The following is a 15,994-nucleotide window of genomic DNA, read 5'->3' as shown; positions in this document are numbered from 1 at the left end:
GTAAGAAAGAAACTTAAAAAGTTATGCCTTAAAATGGCATAACTTATTTTCGCACAGTTCTGAAGGTGCCAAGTCCAAAATGAAGGTATTGTCAGAACTTGGCTCTCTATAAAGTTCTTCAAGAGAAAAATACTCCTTTGCAGCACCCAACTTCCATTGGCCATCGTTACTCCTTAGCTACAGGCAGTGTCACCACGGTTGCAGCCCTGTCTTCCTGCGGCCATCTTCTTCCTGTGCGTGTGTCCCTGTATTAACATTGTGCTCGGTCTGTCTTTTTACAAAGACAGCAGTCCGTTGGCTTTAGGGCTCTTCCAATCCAACAGGACACCAAGTTACGACAATTTGCATTAGTACCTGTTTTCAGTAACCTGAAGAAAACCAGAAAATGTTTGCTTTTGTGCAAAAAGGGGAAAAGCAAAAATAGCATTTAGAGTCCTTGCTGCAATCTTTGTAGAGACAGAGCCCTCAGGTTCCTTCCTGGGGGATGACTATATAGGCTTGTCTCTGTCTGCAGTTTTTGTATTATTCGGTGTGATATAACTAGTTGTTTTGGGGATCTGGGAATGCACAAAAAATTTTCCACATAAATGATTGGTAATTCCTCCTTCACTTTGTATGAAAGTTTTCAGAATCAGTACATTTAGAGAGTGGGGGAGTTTGCTTTTATTTGGAGTAAAGAGATAAATATCTTCTATCAAATCACCAAGTTCTTAACTCCAGCTCCAATGACAGATAAGCACCCTTACACATGACTGAGGCAGAGCCTTGCAAAAATACCTTTGGGCCATGAGGCAAGACAAACCAACTTACAAAAGTGATAGCAAAATTCTCTGAGAATTCTGACTTCATTTTGATCAAATCACTGATCACAATCCTGAAACGACAACTTACTCTTGTTACCATGGGCAGTAAGTTGGGCGTTATGGAGAAAATGCCCATGGGAGGGGAGGTACATGTCTGGGGAGCTTTTAAACCCAAATCAGGTGCTGATATGCTGGGACAGCGTTGGCCTGAGCCCTGCGTGTCACCAGGAGGGTCGTCTGTTGAAACAAGTGTGGACCAATCAAAACCTGTGTCTAGAAAACGCATTTTCATACCCAGGTGTTCTTGAGCCAAACAAAGAAAGCCTTCAAGTCTTTTGTTCCAAACACCCAACAGGGATGAAGAAATGGGGACTTTACCTTGTCATTGTTTTAAGACATGACTCCGAGGAAGAGCCATCTCATATAACATCACCACACCTAGCTTTAGCGACCTACTCAGTTTCCACTGAATGGGTTCATGATAATTACAAAACACAGCCCATGGGAAAAAACCTCCCCTCCTCCCCCACCAGAGATTGCTATACACTGTGGTCACAGTTGTGATGTAATTTAAGGGTTTATCTGTCTGCCAATGAGATTATGGGAAGGCAGCAGAAGCCCAGAGAGGAAATGGTGATGAGGCATTCTGATATTTGAAAATGGATGCATTTCCCAAACGAAGAGCATAAAACTCTCTGGATCAAATTCAGATAGAAAGCTGGCAGGTTTCCAGATTTGTAATTGCATCTTGAATTGAGCTATAATCCTCACCTCTTCTGAAAACAATAAGAATGAGTAAACGATCAGCCACATTCTTTTTAAATAGCGGTGTTTGCTTAGTATTCCTAATAAAATACTTTCCTGACATTTCAGTTAAGGCTGGAGAGTTACAAAGGAAAATTGATACGTTTCTGTGTGGGGAGGGTAAAGAAGATGATATATCTTGTAGCAGGGATAGAAAATTGTATATTTCGGGGGCAAATACTTATCCTGTATTTTGTATCCTGTGTGTTTTGTTTCCTGTAAAATAGAAGTGGTTATGTGACTTTTAGAAAAACAATCTTTCAGGTTTACAACCTGTGAATACAAGGAGTTGGTACACAGCAATGTGGGCTTCACCCCAAGTCCAGAAGCGAGTGTGACCACGTCAGCGGGTCTTTCCAAGAAAGCAGCCAACCTCCTGGCCACTGTTCTCAGCCACAGGAGCACAGAAATGAGATGGACTTTACCAAGTGAGTACACAGCTCACCCCTTCATTTCCCTTCATGGAGTAGTTCCCAAATGAATGAAAAGTAAATGTGTTGGGAATCAGCATATACCAGAGGGGAAGGGGATCCGTTTGTACCTGAATCCAGTAACTGGGTCAGTGGGTGCATGGAAGCAGATCACTGGTGTTGGGTGCAGTATTCATAGCATGTGCATTTATCAAGGTGTGAAGCTTAAACCTATACGGTATCCAACCAATATGCCGCAACTAAGAAAAACAAGCTCAGGGCACAGTTACCAGCATTTGAGTATTAGGTTAGTTCATTGGATTGCGTTAATATTAACTCCCTGATTTTGTAAAGGTGCAGTCATGCAAGATTGCAACTTTGAGCAGTGCTGAGTAAAAGGTGGGTAGGAACTCCCTCCGCAACATGTTTGGAGGTCTAACATTTCAAGAGAAAAGTTTATTGGGTTGTCAGAAAAGTCATGACGTGTTATTTTCTGCTTTTCAAGCAAAATGCATCATGACTTTTCCTGCAGCCCGATACTGTTTTTTAATAAGTATAGTAAGAAGCGGACATCCCCATGCCATTCTTCAGAGCTCACTCTCTTCTCCAACTTTATGGGGACTCTTCTCCCTTCTCACATTTCCTTTGATCTGGAAATACAGTTTAGCCAGTTGTGAGTGAAATATCCATATACTAATTTATTGCAATAAATAGCACGTTCTTTCCTACAGAGACCTGTCTCCAGCCCCTTCTTATAACTCATAACTTACTATCAAGACCCCCTTACTAGGTATGTGATAATGTGGTTTTTCAAAGTGAATCACTTTCAACATTGGATAGAGACAGAATTCCAATTTAATATAGAAAAATGAAGCCCAAACACAACTCCAGCCTCACTCCTGTAATGGAGGGCTCGCCTGCCCCCACTCAGGTCCCAAGGTGTTACAAGGGCTCACACAAGCACCTCCTACTTTATTAACCAACTGCAAGTTCACTTCTAGTTGATCAATCAAGTAGCATCTAACAGCTGATCTGTTCATTAGACTGATCCAGTATCCAGTACCTTAGAAATATGTATTGTAATCACTGGAGATCTGCAAATAGTGGGATCAAAATACCAGAATAAACCAAAGACTAGAAGTGTATCTATCTGGGAAGGCTTAATGAAAAGATTTACTTTCTGAAATACTTCTATCCACCAGAGTAAACATCCACTATTTTATAAAAAGATGTTAATATGTCTACTAACTGGACAATACTAACCAGCTGATTTCCATCACCCTTTGAGTTTTCTGGAGCCTAAGATGACAAATGTCCTCTGTTTCACTTAGGACATCTGAGTGAAATCCCCCAATGTTGTATGGACTGTGAACTATAACCAGCATGAGGTGATATTAATTGTAAATTAAAATCAGTGCCGGTTAAGTTCATTTATGTGGTCACTAAATAATCCACTTTTCCAAAGGACTGTCACTCTGGGGTTTTGATAAGGTTGCCGGTTTCTCCTGACCCGTGTCACCTCTATTGGGATCTCTTAAACCATTCAAATGGAAGAATATAAGTTAATTGATGCCAGTGACTACTCTCTGAGGCATCTCCAGGGAAAATACAAAGTTTGTACCTGGCGATGGGTTTTTATGTGTAATATATTTTCCCTCACCTCCCTCTCTCTGTCACCTTCACCAACTGATTCATCTTAAAAGCCTACTCATAAAGGTGGATGCGCCCCCCCCAGCTGACATTTGAATACTTCTGTTCAGATGCGCTGCTGAATTTTCACCAATATAGTTCCTTTATGTTATAATAGCATGCCTGAAGTAAGCACGCTTATAAAAACTGACAGACCTAACAAATCTGAAGCAGCTCACTGAAGTCTCATTACCTTGGTAATCTGAACCTCTGACCTCTGGGATGTAGATAATGCAATCTGCTGTTATTTCCATTCATACCTTAGAAATTTTTCAGATAACTATTTGTGAGCACAAAGGTTAACTCTCAGAAGAGGGTCAACCCTGCAAAAACCTGCTGCTTGGCCGTGTTCTTCCCCCGTGCCACCTGCTCTCCTAAGTGAATTACCTGGTCATTCCTCTTGAAAGGGCCATCTCATCTTTGCAGTTTCATTTTTAATTATTTTCTTGATTCGTAGGCTAAAATTGGCACAGAGTCTAAAATACTGAAAGACACCCAACTGTTAGTTGAAAAGCATATGAATAAATGTCTAAATGTTTGCTTATTAAAATTTGCCTTTCAGAAAAAGCCAAAACATGTATTTTTAGAAGTCACTTCTTTCTTCACTGCAACTCCATTTGAGTACCAAAATGTTTCTGGTAATTTTTTTTTTTTTAAACCAAGCACAGATTCATAGGATAAGTTACTGGAAATTTCAAGCATTCATGTCACTTTATGATGTGAAGGGAAGTTCAAGCTTTCCTGCATTTCTTCACCTCATTTTTCTCGGCAAATATTGTCAACTGGCAACAAAAGCTATATTTACTTCCCCATTCTCCATGCACCTTTTATTATTATTTTACTAATATTTAGTATCATTTAAGTGGCATTTTGTGAACATCTAGCAATCAGGAATTTTCACATAAAGACCATTATTTTTTAGATAGGTTGAAAAAAATCAAGCAGTTGGATGAAATTATTCCCATATTGCTGCAGGGGAAATATCCAGCCAGCTCTGAGTGACCACATGGGCCCCATATCCCTTGTTCCCTAAAGAGACAGGGGATTCTTCCCACTGCTTTCTAGAGAAAAAGGAAATATTTCAACCTAAATTAAATAGTTTGAAGATAAATTATATTTGTGGGGAGGAAAATCACATTTTTATAAGAGATGCAAAAACACCTTTCCTTAAATTATTCATACAATCCCCAGAAAAGCCCTATGAGATTGAAACTGGCACATAGTAACTTGCCCAAATTGTAGTGAGTACGTAGCAGTTCCCAAACTCAAATGCAGGGCGCAGGCATTCCATTTCCAGCTATTTCATGTGCATTTTAACCTTAGTGGTTATGAGCACATTGCCAGGAGTGATTTACTTAATAAGAGCCTTCCCATTTTTTACTGTTCACTCTGAAGTAAAAGGCAAAATCAGACAGGGTCCACCAGGGAGAGCAGTGGGGAGGCACCAGCTTTTTCTGAGGCTGCATAACTGTGCAGTCATATCCAGAAATGAGCAAGAACCCAACTGGGAGGGAGAGAGAGGACGGGATGGAAAAACTGAATAACCGCTGTCAATTGACCCATCTGTTGAGCTCACCCCAATCCTCAGGTGGTGGCACTCCACATCACATAGTCTGCCCTTCTTTTTCTCTCCTCTTCCACTTTTTTTTTTTTTTTAAGATTTATTTATTTATGCATTCAGAACTGGCCAGAGGTGCAGGAGTGGTGAGAGAATTCACCAGTGGCAGAGCAGGGAGCAGAACAGGCAGATCAACGAAGTACACTGCTGAGGGGAGCAGCAGGTGGGTCAGGAGAGGTCTGCTGTGCCATGCGGGTCACCTCCAGAGCCAGGAATCGAACTCTCACTTAAGTGGCTGCTGTGAGTTTGCAGTGCTGCATCCTGATCTGTTGCACCACCCTGGAGGGCCCCACCTCTATATCTTTCCTTGTACCTTCCTTCTTTCTTTTTCCTTTTCAATAAAATAACATATTTAGCACTTAGTAATCATTCAGGACTGATAATAACTATTACTCTCTCTTAAAGCTCATGATATTTTCAACCACAGTTTTATAAAAGATGAAAAAAAAAGAAGAGTCATTTCTCATAAAAGTTGGGATTTAATTTTGCAAGGCCTTCAAGTAGAAGCGCTTCCATAGTGTGTTGAAGCTTCAGAAAGAACATATTTTGCTTTATAATTACCTGACATGGCTAAAAGGTAGAACAACTAGCATGGTTAATGGTAGTAACTAATATGGCTATCACCTGGTGCAAATTCATGTGGCAGTGGTGCTCCCGAAGTCCACTGATCTGGAGGCTTCGTTTACCAGCCTTTGTAGTGGTGGTCATCTGACTGTGTTGACACCACAAATGTATTGCTTTTGTCACGTCCAAAAAATACACTGTCTATGTGGACAGGAAGGTAGACTTAGTGATGTTGTCGGCTTCAACCTGCAGGCATGGAGAACATTCTACGAGATCCAAAACACAAGAGAAAAATCATGGGTTCTTGAATGATCACATGGAGCACAATTACTTCAGGGCTCATATGTGAAGTTAACATCTATTTTCTTTCAGTACTTTATTTGGGGACTTCTTGGTTATAGCCGTTTAGCTAACTAACCTGGTCCCTGTTTGCTCAAATCAGTTCACTTAAAGAGAAGAAATTAACTATCCTGTTTTCATAACCAAACAGAAAATGATGAATAATTTACACCTCATATATGATCACCTTTAAATACAGTTTTCTCTGGCAGGTTATCGCTAGGACATGGGATGTAGCTAAGGAGTTTCTAAAATGCAGTCATTTGTTTTTGACTAATGCACAAATCAGAAGACATGAGATACATTTTTTAGAAAAAGTAAGGCGCTTGCCTTGGATCTTCCCATTTCTCCGTGTAAGCAATACCATGTTCAGGCAGAGTATAAAGGCCTTTTTCAGGAAGCAATTTTTCAGGAAGCAATTTTGATAAGCTCAAATGAGTTGATTAGCTTTGCACCGTAGAACTTGGAAAATTGAACCCTAACATGAGAGTCTATGAGCAAGATCAACATTTCTAACTATCATAGCCTATAGTTTTGACATCTAAACAAAATTGCCTCCCAGTAAGACCACTCATGAGAGGTAACAGAAGAATCCAATCCTACAAGGTAGCTAGGAGACCAACTGAATTAAACAGAAAACCCCTATTTATTTTAGTTGCTCTGGACCAGGTCCCAGAACTGTTTTGTAAAGGACCAGATATTGAATATTTTAGTCTTTGCAGGCTGGGAGTTCTCTGTTGCAGCTATTCCACACTGCCATTGTGGCATGAAAATGGCAATAGATGACACTGGACCACACATGTCAGCATTCTAATAAAAACTTATTATGCATACTGAGTGTCGATTTTCATATAATTTTCACATGTAACAAACATTATTCTTTATCCTTTCTAGTCATTGAAAATGTAAAAACCAGTCTTAGCTCATAGGTTCTACAAAAACAAATTTGCTGACCCATAAGCTAGAGGCTAGTGATATAGAGGACATAATTAATAATTATATGATAATAATCTCTAAAATAATTTAAAAATATATGAGGGGTGTAAGCTAATTGCTGTTGTAAGAGACTTTTCAACTAGTCCATCTAACAAGTTTTAAATTATTTGGGAATCCACTACAACAGTTGAGAATGTGCGCCACTAAGGCCAGTGAATAGGAGTTACCATGCAGAATGGTGCTTACTAACAAAGATGGTGCCTGGAGTTTCTAACCTTTTTCTGAAACTCTATCTTCTGTTTAAAGTGCAGAACTAAGGGGTTGGGGGATAATAGAGAAACAGACTAGAAGGAGAAAAGGAAAACAGAGGACTGGTCATTGAAAAGATGAGGGTTAAGAACTTATGAATAATGTTTATAAGACTGTAAGTGATTCATCTGTGCATCTTTTAAGAGCTTGTCTACATCCTGGAAACATTCTAACTGTAGGAAGATAGGAGAAATACACAAAAAGGAATGCCTTGGTAAACATTCCAGCACGACCATGTGTCCCTTCATGATGGAGCGCCTTCCTGAGCAATGCTTCCTTAGCCAATTTCTTGTTTTTTGCAAATATCAGAGTAGAACTACACAAGCCTAGAAGGCACAGCCTGTCACTCCCCGCTTGGTGATATGAGTCAGCCTCTGAAGACCACCATTGTATATGTTGTCCATTGTGGATCAAAATCCCATTAAGTGGCACATGACTGTATGTCCTAGGATTCCATTGATCAAATTCTTAAAAGTGTGCTGCATAGTTCTGCTACAGTGTATGTTAAAAGGAGTCTATCTCACATTCTTACAACTATCACTTTGAAGATTTTTGTTACCATGTTAAAAAAAAAAAAGTGAATCATGTTCTTGTATTTGTGTTAGGAAAGGCCCTTCTCTGTATCATCTTTCCGGGATCTTGGGACTTATGAACACTTCTTAATAATGTACTTTTTCATAAATGTCATCTCAGCATCTTGAAGATTAGTTGAATAAATAAAGCAGCATAATTGAAACATGTAAAGGATATTGATTTTGTTTGTTTTTAGTTGGTATATATTTTACCTCATTCTTCATTTTTGTACAATGTATGCTTTCTCCTCTCAGATGTAGTTCCTGTGAAATTCTCACCACCAATCACCTGGTCTCATCACCATAGTCCCTATGCTCATCCCTCCCCTTTTTTGATCCTTCTCCTTCCTCCTCCCCTGCAGAATGTCTCTGATTTATAGTTGCCTGTTGATTTTGATTTTAATGCATTATAATTCATTTTATAAAGGATATTTAAACTTTTAATGTCCTATAAAGATAAGAGTGTATTTGATTCACTATAGGATGAGGGGCCAGCTTTCGTTAAAAAAAATAAAAACCTGCACTACCACTAAGAAGTTTCCATAAGCTCTCTTTTTTCCCACTCTAGAACTAGGTAAGAATAGAGTTTATTCTCCATGTTTTCCCCCCCGAGACCCTTTTAGGTCAGCCACACTCACCCTGTTTTGTGTTTATTGTTAACAGCTTTTCAAGGCCTACAAGGTGATGTTGAATATTACACACTTTTTTGGAATTCTGCTACCTCAAATGAATCTCTCAAAATCCTCTCAGATGTAAACGCTCATGTCATTGGTCACTTAAATCCAAACACAGAGTATTGGATTTTTATCTCTGTCTTCAATGGAGTTCACAGCATCAACAGTGAAGTACTTCGAGCTACCACTTGTGATGGGGGTGAGTCCAGATTTCAAGGGATGCTCAGCTCCAGAGACGCGAATGAAATTGATTGATTCTTGCTGAGGTTGAGATCAGTCATCCCTCCATTATAAAATTTCCGGTGTTGGAGGGAAGGGGGTCGGGGCTAAAATGCTTAAGTGCTCACTGTCGTCAAGTGGCAGATCAATAAGTGATCCCATTGAGACAGCGGCACAGGCTCTAATAATGGAATATTAGCCCAGTCTATTCCTGTTCTTTGCAGTGGATGCTTAGTTTGGAGCTGAGTTCACATCAATAAGTGGTGACATTTAGAAACATTTTTTTTAAGAGTTGCTCTTAGAAGCAATATGCTTTTCAAAACGACAGCCAAACACAGTGAGGGTCCTCTCTGAGTCACCAGAAATGGTAGGTGGAAGTTCAGTCACTGAGAAAAATTGCCTCTGACTCATTTCTAAGCCAGTTAGCAAGGGGGAGGAAGCAATGGAAGCAACTTGTGAATCTGAAATGTGTTTGGAATGGTCTTTCTAATCTTTTTGGCTTTATAAAGTCTCATTATAAACATTATAATATCATTACCTCCCAAGCAAGTGTTCCAGGTCATTAGCAGAGCACTTTAAGTATGGAACCCATTTCCCTTTGTGGTGCCAAAGGTCGACACCTTTTGTTTATAAAATAGAATAGATCACAAGGACAATTTTTCAACTAGTTAAGATGGGTTCTTATGATAAAAATAGGTCTTTGCATAGTTATTTCTGACATGCTTGAATAATTGTGTAATTTAACGCCAAGCAAGATTTTTTTTCTAATGTTAGATTTCATCATTACCTATGGTAATCAACATTCAGAATCATTTACATAATGACAATATTGCATTATTGCTTCATATTGCTTGAGTTACAAGCTAGTAACATCAAATGATTTTTCACGTTCCACCAGCCTCAATGTATTCGAGTTTTATTTTTTGCTTAAGGAGCAAATTTCCTTTCCTTTTTTTTTTTTTTCCTTCCTCCCCTGGGAGGTATGGACTGAAAGGATGGGAAAAAGAGACAAATAATAGATATGTGTTAGTGGTGCAGATGGGTGAATAATTTATCATCATATCCCACTGGTCACGTAGTATTGAAGATTAGCACTATGCTGGTGGTATAAAGCATTTTACCACCAATTCTTATGGTTTCTAACTGAGAATATAATAAGCCAATTTACAGAGAACTACAGACTGTGATAACTTCATCAGAGGAAAGCAGATAAGCAAAGAACCCTTGCTAAACCCAACGACTAATCTGCATTTGGTTTAACAAGTGCTTTTTCAGAGACAGCTGGAGTTTATTCAGTTTCTTCCTTTAATTCTAGAGCCTCGGGGCATGCTTCCTCCAGAGGTTGTCATCATCAACAGGACAGCTGTATGTGTCATCTGGACGTCTCCTTCAAACCCAAATGGTGTTGTCACTGAATATTCTGCCTATGTAAATAATAAGCTCTACAAGACTGGAATGAATGTGCCCGGTTCTTTCATTCTGAGAGACCTGTCTCCCTTCACTATCTATGACATAAAGGTTAGAATACTGTTTTTTGATGGGTAAGCTCATGGGTATGTTAAATAAAACATGCCGGGCTACATCTCTCAGTGTATACCTTCTGTCTTGGGTACAGATTATGTATTTCATGGGTAAGGGGGGCAAGAAAGAGGGAAATGAATCAGAATTAAATCTGTTTGCTATGGGCAAACACTTGATTCCCCAGGAAGATGTTAATGGTGATACGGAAATGATGGTGATGATATTCTCACTGGCAAAATGAGGCAGATTGCATGTTTGCAATAAATCTTGCCAAGCGGTTTGTCTTTCTCCTGGCTCTTTCATGGATCAAAATCAGAATCACCCTGTGAATGTGAAGACAGTCTTTCTAGTCCTGTTTTTACTAATTTAAAACTTCAGTCATGTGCCCTCACTTGCAGGCCCTTGTCTCTTTTGTAAGGAAAATGGACTAGAGGACTTCAAATGTTTTATTTACTTCTAACATTCTGGGTTCCTGAATGCAACCAGAAAAGATAAATGGAAGACAGAAAATATTAAAAGATTTTCCCCAAGGAAGAAAGAAATATATCTGTTCATCTGTTCATACCTGACTCTCACCTATGTGAGAGCAATTGTGTTTGAATTTTTTTGCCCTTGGACCTTTTTGAGAATCCGATAAAATCAGTGTTCCCTCCCACAGAAAAACATGTATGTACTTTTATGACAAACGTTAACATTTTGAGAGTGCATTGACTGTCTCAGGACTCATAGACCCCTTTGGGAACAATTGACCTTAACAGTAGAAGAAATATAGAGAATACTAAAGCATGAAGACAAGAAACTTCTCCTCAAAGTGTTAGAAATCCTGTTAGTGTTCTAAGGTAGAAAAGAGAACACAGCAAAAATGTGTCAATTATTGATTCAAAAGCTGAGTGTTCCAGAAGTCAAGGTTTACAGAAAAGGATTGTGATTTAGTAAATTGCTACATCTGAAATTCACAGGAGCCTTTTAAATAATTTTCAGAAAATATCAAGCACAGAAATGCTACCCACAGAATGTTTTACTGACTCGGTTCATCTAGAGTGCTACCTCCTTCAGTTTCCCACTTCCATCCCTGTCCCCCACCCCGCATCTAAATCATCTTGCCCAACAAATGTCTCTTCCACTACTAACTTGACTTCTAAGAAAATGAAATAAAGGGGTGTTTGATAAAAGAAGAAACGTAGATTGATTAGTTCTCATTATACGCTGTGATTTCCATCACCCTACTGAGTTACCTTAGCCTAGAGCATCCGGACCAGTGTTTAGACCCCAGAGTCTTAGAGTGAATCCATGTGTACATCCATTTGATTCTAGAGCAAATTATGGAGTGAAACTCACATTCAAAATAATTAGAACCGTAGCTTCCTGAAGGAGCTTGGAAGCCTAGGAAGGTGATTGGGCAACTGCTGTATTAGCCTATTGGAGCTCTGGCACAAAAAGTGGAGTCCTCAGACGGCAGGAGGTTCATTTATTTTGAGGACTCAGAATAACATGCGCACATGCATGGATAGCTCCAGCTTCTGATCTTGAATCAAGAGTAGACGCTGAGGTTTTAGTCATGTTCTAACAGGAAGGTTGCACTGAGCCTTACTGGTTTGAGTCTGAGGTGCTGAAGAAGAGTGAATTTTGACCAGATTTGGGGACATCAAAGCAGATAAGAAGACAAAAGGTCACATTAAGCTTCCATTCTTAAGTTTCATCATTAGTAAGTGAGATGTCCTTGATAACTAACTAGGTGTCTGCGAAACTCTGCAGCCTGGGAATATTGCATTTAAGATAGTTGCTAAAAATTTGAATATCAAACGTAGGTGATTTTTCATTAATTATGTCAAAGATGATTTAGCTCCGTTTAAAATATGCACTTAATTGATAGGCCTAATATTTTAAAATTAAGGTTCTCTATGCTAACCCCCTTTGCAAAAGTCCCATTAATTTTAAAGTAGACACCTAAGTATCTTCTTTTTAGAGTGGATTTTTTAAATATCCTTTTTAAGAGAAATAATGATCTCATTTCTTTATTCAATTTTATCTCTTTTAATGGAATTGTGGTAAGCCTTTTTATTTGTTTCATTTCCATTATACAATATGGCTAGTAGCATTGAAATATATGTGCCCCAAAGATAGAGACTTGGAATAACACATCAGTAAGTATGAGAAAATTACTGACACTCTTCTGTAGTCAAAATAAAAGCTATCTGGAGAAACATTTTAATGCACCTAAGTAACCTATAACTTATGGCTATGCTTAATATTTAAATAATAAGGTAATAGGGCCCATTAAAGCCCAAAGCAGATCCTTTGAATCTTACCAGTTGGATCATTTCCTGATTTCTCTGAGCTTCAATTTGCAAACTTAAGAAAATGGGCTATGTGAACTAGGTTTAATTATTTGCACATATATTACTTACCTAATAAATGCAATGAGTTGTAATTGAGCTACCTTGTTATATATCATATAATCAAATAATTCCCAGTATGTATGAAGTTTTATTGTCATTAATTCTCTTATAGTAAATGTATTTTAAGCCCATCTGCCTTAAGATGAACTTAAAAACCCTATTTGAGGCTTACTGAGACATAATGAAAGTGGACGGCCTTGACAATGTGTAAATGTCTACTAAATATTACCTACAAATACTTGATGTCATAAATAAATCACACAAGTTAAAAGTGTTATAAAAATATGGCTCGACTTTCCTGGGCCTACCTCCTACGAATCAAGCAGTCACATAGTTATTTGCGCACGTACAGACAGGAGCACATTTGTCTGTCCTCAGCTGCCAGGGGGAATACAGAGAACCATTTCACTTAAAAGCTCAGTATTGCATTTGAGATTCATCAGTATCTCACTTCCCTTCTCCGATTATGTATTAGATGCTGACAGCAAATTAGCATTGGAAAAAAATACAGCCCCTCTCTGGTTTACCCTTTAATTGAGAACAGAATGATGGTGTGGTGTGGCCATTCCTCCAGCAGGCTTCTGTAAATCCATTTGTCTCTCCTCCTCCTTGCTGGAGGTGTTCCTTTTGTGTTACTAATGCTTGATGAACCAATTTCTAATCTGTAGTTATTCCACCCTCCTCAGTTTTTATTCAGATTAGGTGGCAGAATTAAAGGGGTGAATGATGATTTTCTGCTGTGATTAAGGTAAAAATACAATTGCAGCTGGAACAAATGGATATAAAATAGCTCAGCCATATTGGAAGACTTCTCGAGGTCTCATTTTTCTTCCGTTAGACATTAGCATTTGGGCTATTTGTTGTAAAGTGTCAAGACTTCCAGAAGATATCATCATTACACTACCTGGCTATAGATCTGGCGAGCAGTAGGCTGCGATAACCTATTATGCTTGCAAAATGTCACCTAGGTATCTCCCATCCTTAACAGTACTCTGAGTAGATTAATATGTCTGTCCCCTTCTGAGTAGTTGGGACCAGAGACTACACATCACCATTTTAATCACTAAATCAATTGTCCTGAGCCCAGTTCTGCTCTCAGCTCTGAACTTGTCCCACTGGAGTCAATTAACATCAAAAGATAATATTTATTAAAGCCCAAGAGGCTACAGAAAACTCTAGGAGACTCTTGTGAAAGAGGGTGGATGAGACACAATCCAGGGGTGGTCTGTATTTTGAAAATAGTTGCATTTCTTCTTCCCTAAACCAATTTTGCAGGTCGAAGTCTGCACAAAATATGCCTGTGTGAGAAGAAATGAAACCCAAATCAGGACTGTGGAAGGCACACCAAGCAACATGCCAACACCCATAATTGGTGGCATCACTTCAAGGTACAAATTTTTTGTTAGTTAGTCTAAGGATATTTGATCATAAGAATGTAAATAAAATCAAAGAGATCACCCCAGCCATGCAAGCTCATCTAATAAGTTATCCCACCTATATATATAACTATATATTCATATAAATAAGTAATTTATAACTACCTAATAACATATTAATAAGTATATAATTTATAAATTATGTTTATAGGTTATATATTTATACTATATTCTATATGGTACTTATATTTTAAATATAGATTTTATATATATATTTCAAATATTCAAAATTATTAGGTGTTGATCTTCACTGCCACATGCGCTGACATATAAGTGTTGATTTCCCTCATTGCCAACTTTACTTCCTATTTCTTAATAAATTGTGAACAAATGCTTAAGTGGCTGAAAGAGTTCCGTTATTTAATTGTGTCCTTCAGTAAATCCTTTTGTGAAGCAAAGGCTATGATTTTAATTAGAACAACTACCTTCTAACTTAATCTCTTTGAAAAAGGATTAGATTTACATATATCGGTTTGCCCTAAAGCTAGAAGTATCTATAAAATAAATAATAAATATGGGAGGTAGTCCATGGGAAACCATTGCCAATTTTATCAGATTCTTGGTAGAATCCATTTATTTTATTTTTGTTTGTACTCTTTTGTTGCTGATTTGTGATCACAGTGTTAAAGTGAGTCTTTATACAATTCAAAATTAGAAAGAATAATGCAGTATCCCAAACCAACATTGAGATGATTATTACCCCTCTACATACAGTTGGGTATGGGGAAAGAAAATGTGTGTTTCTCCACAACATACTTTTGGACTGCACACACATGTAAAGATGCATGTGTATACATGCACATGACTGAAATATTTGATCTACTATAAAATATTTTAGTGCTGAATGATTATGACATTGAAATTTCTAGGGCTTTTTAAACATTAAAAAATCATTTCAAAATATCCATACTGATTTGGGGAATAAAGATTAATTTGAAAACCCAAGTTATTGAATTCTTAGCTGTCCAGAGTAAAAAATTTATCTTGTCTTCTTGAGAATGTCTTCTAATAAACACTTATCTAATTTTAGATGTGCTAATTAATTGATAACCTCCTCAGAGGATTGCCCTACCTATCCAAAGCATGGCCTACCATATAGAGGGTAAATGAGGAGAAAAGCAGCAAAGAACTTTATTCTTTCAGAAGATACATTTGGAAGAGCCAAAAAGAATACAAAGTATTTGGTTCTAAATTTTGAAAGGTCTTATCTATTTCTTAGTCACTACCCTAACATTGTTCTATATATATAGAACAATGTGAAGAACACCATAACAGATGTGCAATACCAAATCTGCAAGTAGAATGTATATATACATATATATATATATATATATATATAATACACTTATTATTATATATTATTATATTATATTTTATATATATATATAGAGAGAGCTATACCTAGGGCCATCTTTGAAGGCATCACAAAAGTTGTGATGATGAAATTCAGATATAAAGAACTGGAGTCATCCTCATTTAGGTGGGTGAATGTTGCCAAATTTCTTGTCTGTTAGCATCCCTGTGATTTAGACCTTAATGAATGGCATGTGGAATGTATTTTAGAGGATATTTTTATATATGGTAACAAAGAATCTGTAGACTTTATAAGAAATTAATAGATACCCGTATTGGTCCATGTCTGTGTTTCTGGGATCCTTTTGTCCTTTTAATGGTATTTTTATAAATGATAACAGAAAAAAT

At 37.8% G+C, this 15,994-nt stretch overlaps 1 protein-coding gene across 1 annotated transcript in view; it reads left to right on the top strand.

Moving 5' to 3' along the window:
- Positions 1-15,994, top strand: part of USH2A (Usher syndrome 2A (autosomal recessive, mild)) — a 589,735-nt gene that overhangs the window by 414,962 nt on the left and 158,779 nt on the right. The window contains 4 exon segments of the mRNA XM_004685238.1: positions 1,872-2,035; positions 8,708-8,917; positions 10,253-10,455; positions 14,133-14,245. Of these exon segments, the coding sequence (XP_004685295.1) occupies positions 1,872-2,035; positions 8,708-8,917; positions 10,253-10,455; positions 14,133-14,245 (690 nt within the window).

Source organism: Condylura cristata, unplaced genomic scaffold (genome assembly GCF_000260355.1).
Source record: "Condylura cristata isolate star-nosed mole 26May11 unplaced genomic scaffold, ConCri1.0 scaffold00018, whole genome shotgun sequence".
Classification (NCBI taxonomy): Eukaryota; Metazoa; Chordata; class Mammalia; order Eulipotyphla; family Talpidae; genus Condylura; species Condylura cristata.
Note: the sequence above shows the minus strand (reverse complement) of the source record. Positions and strands in the feature narration are given on the sequence as shown.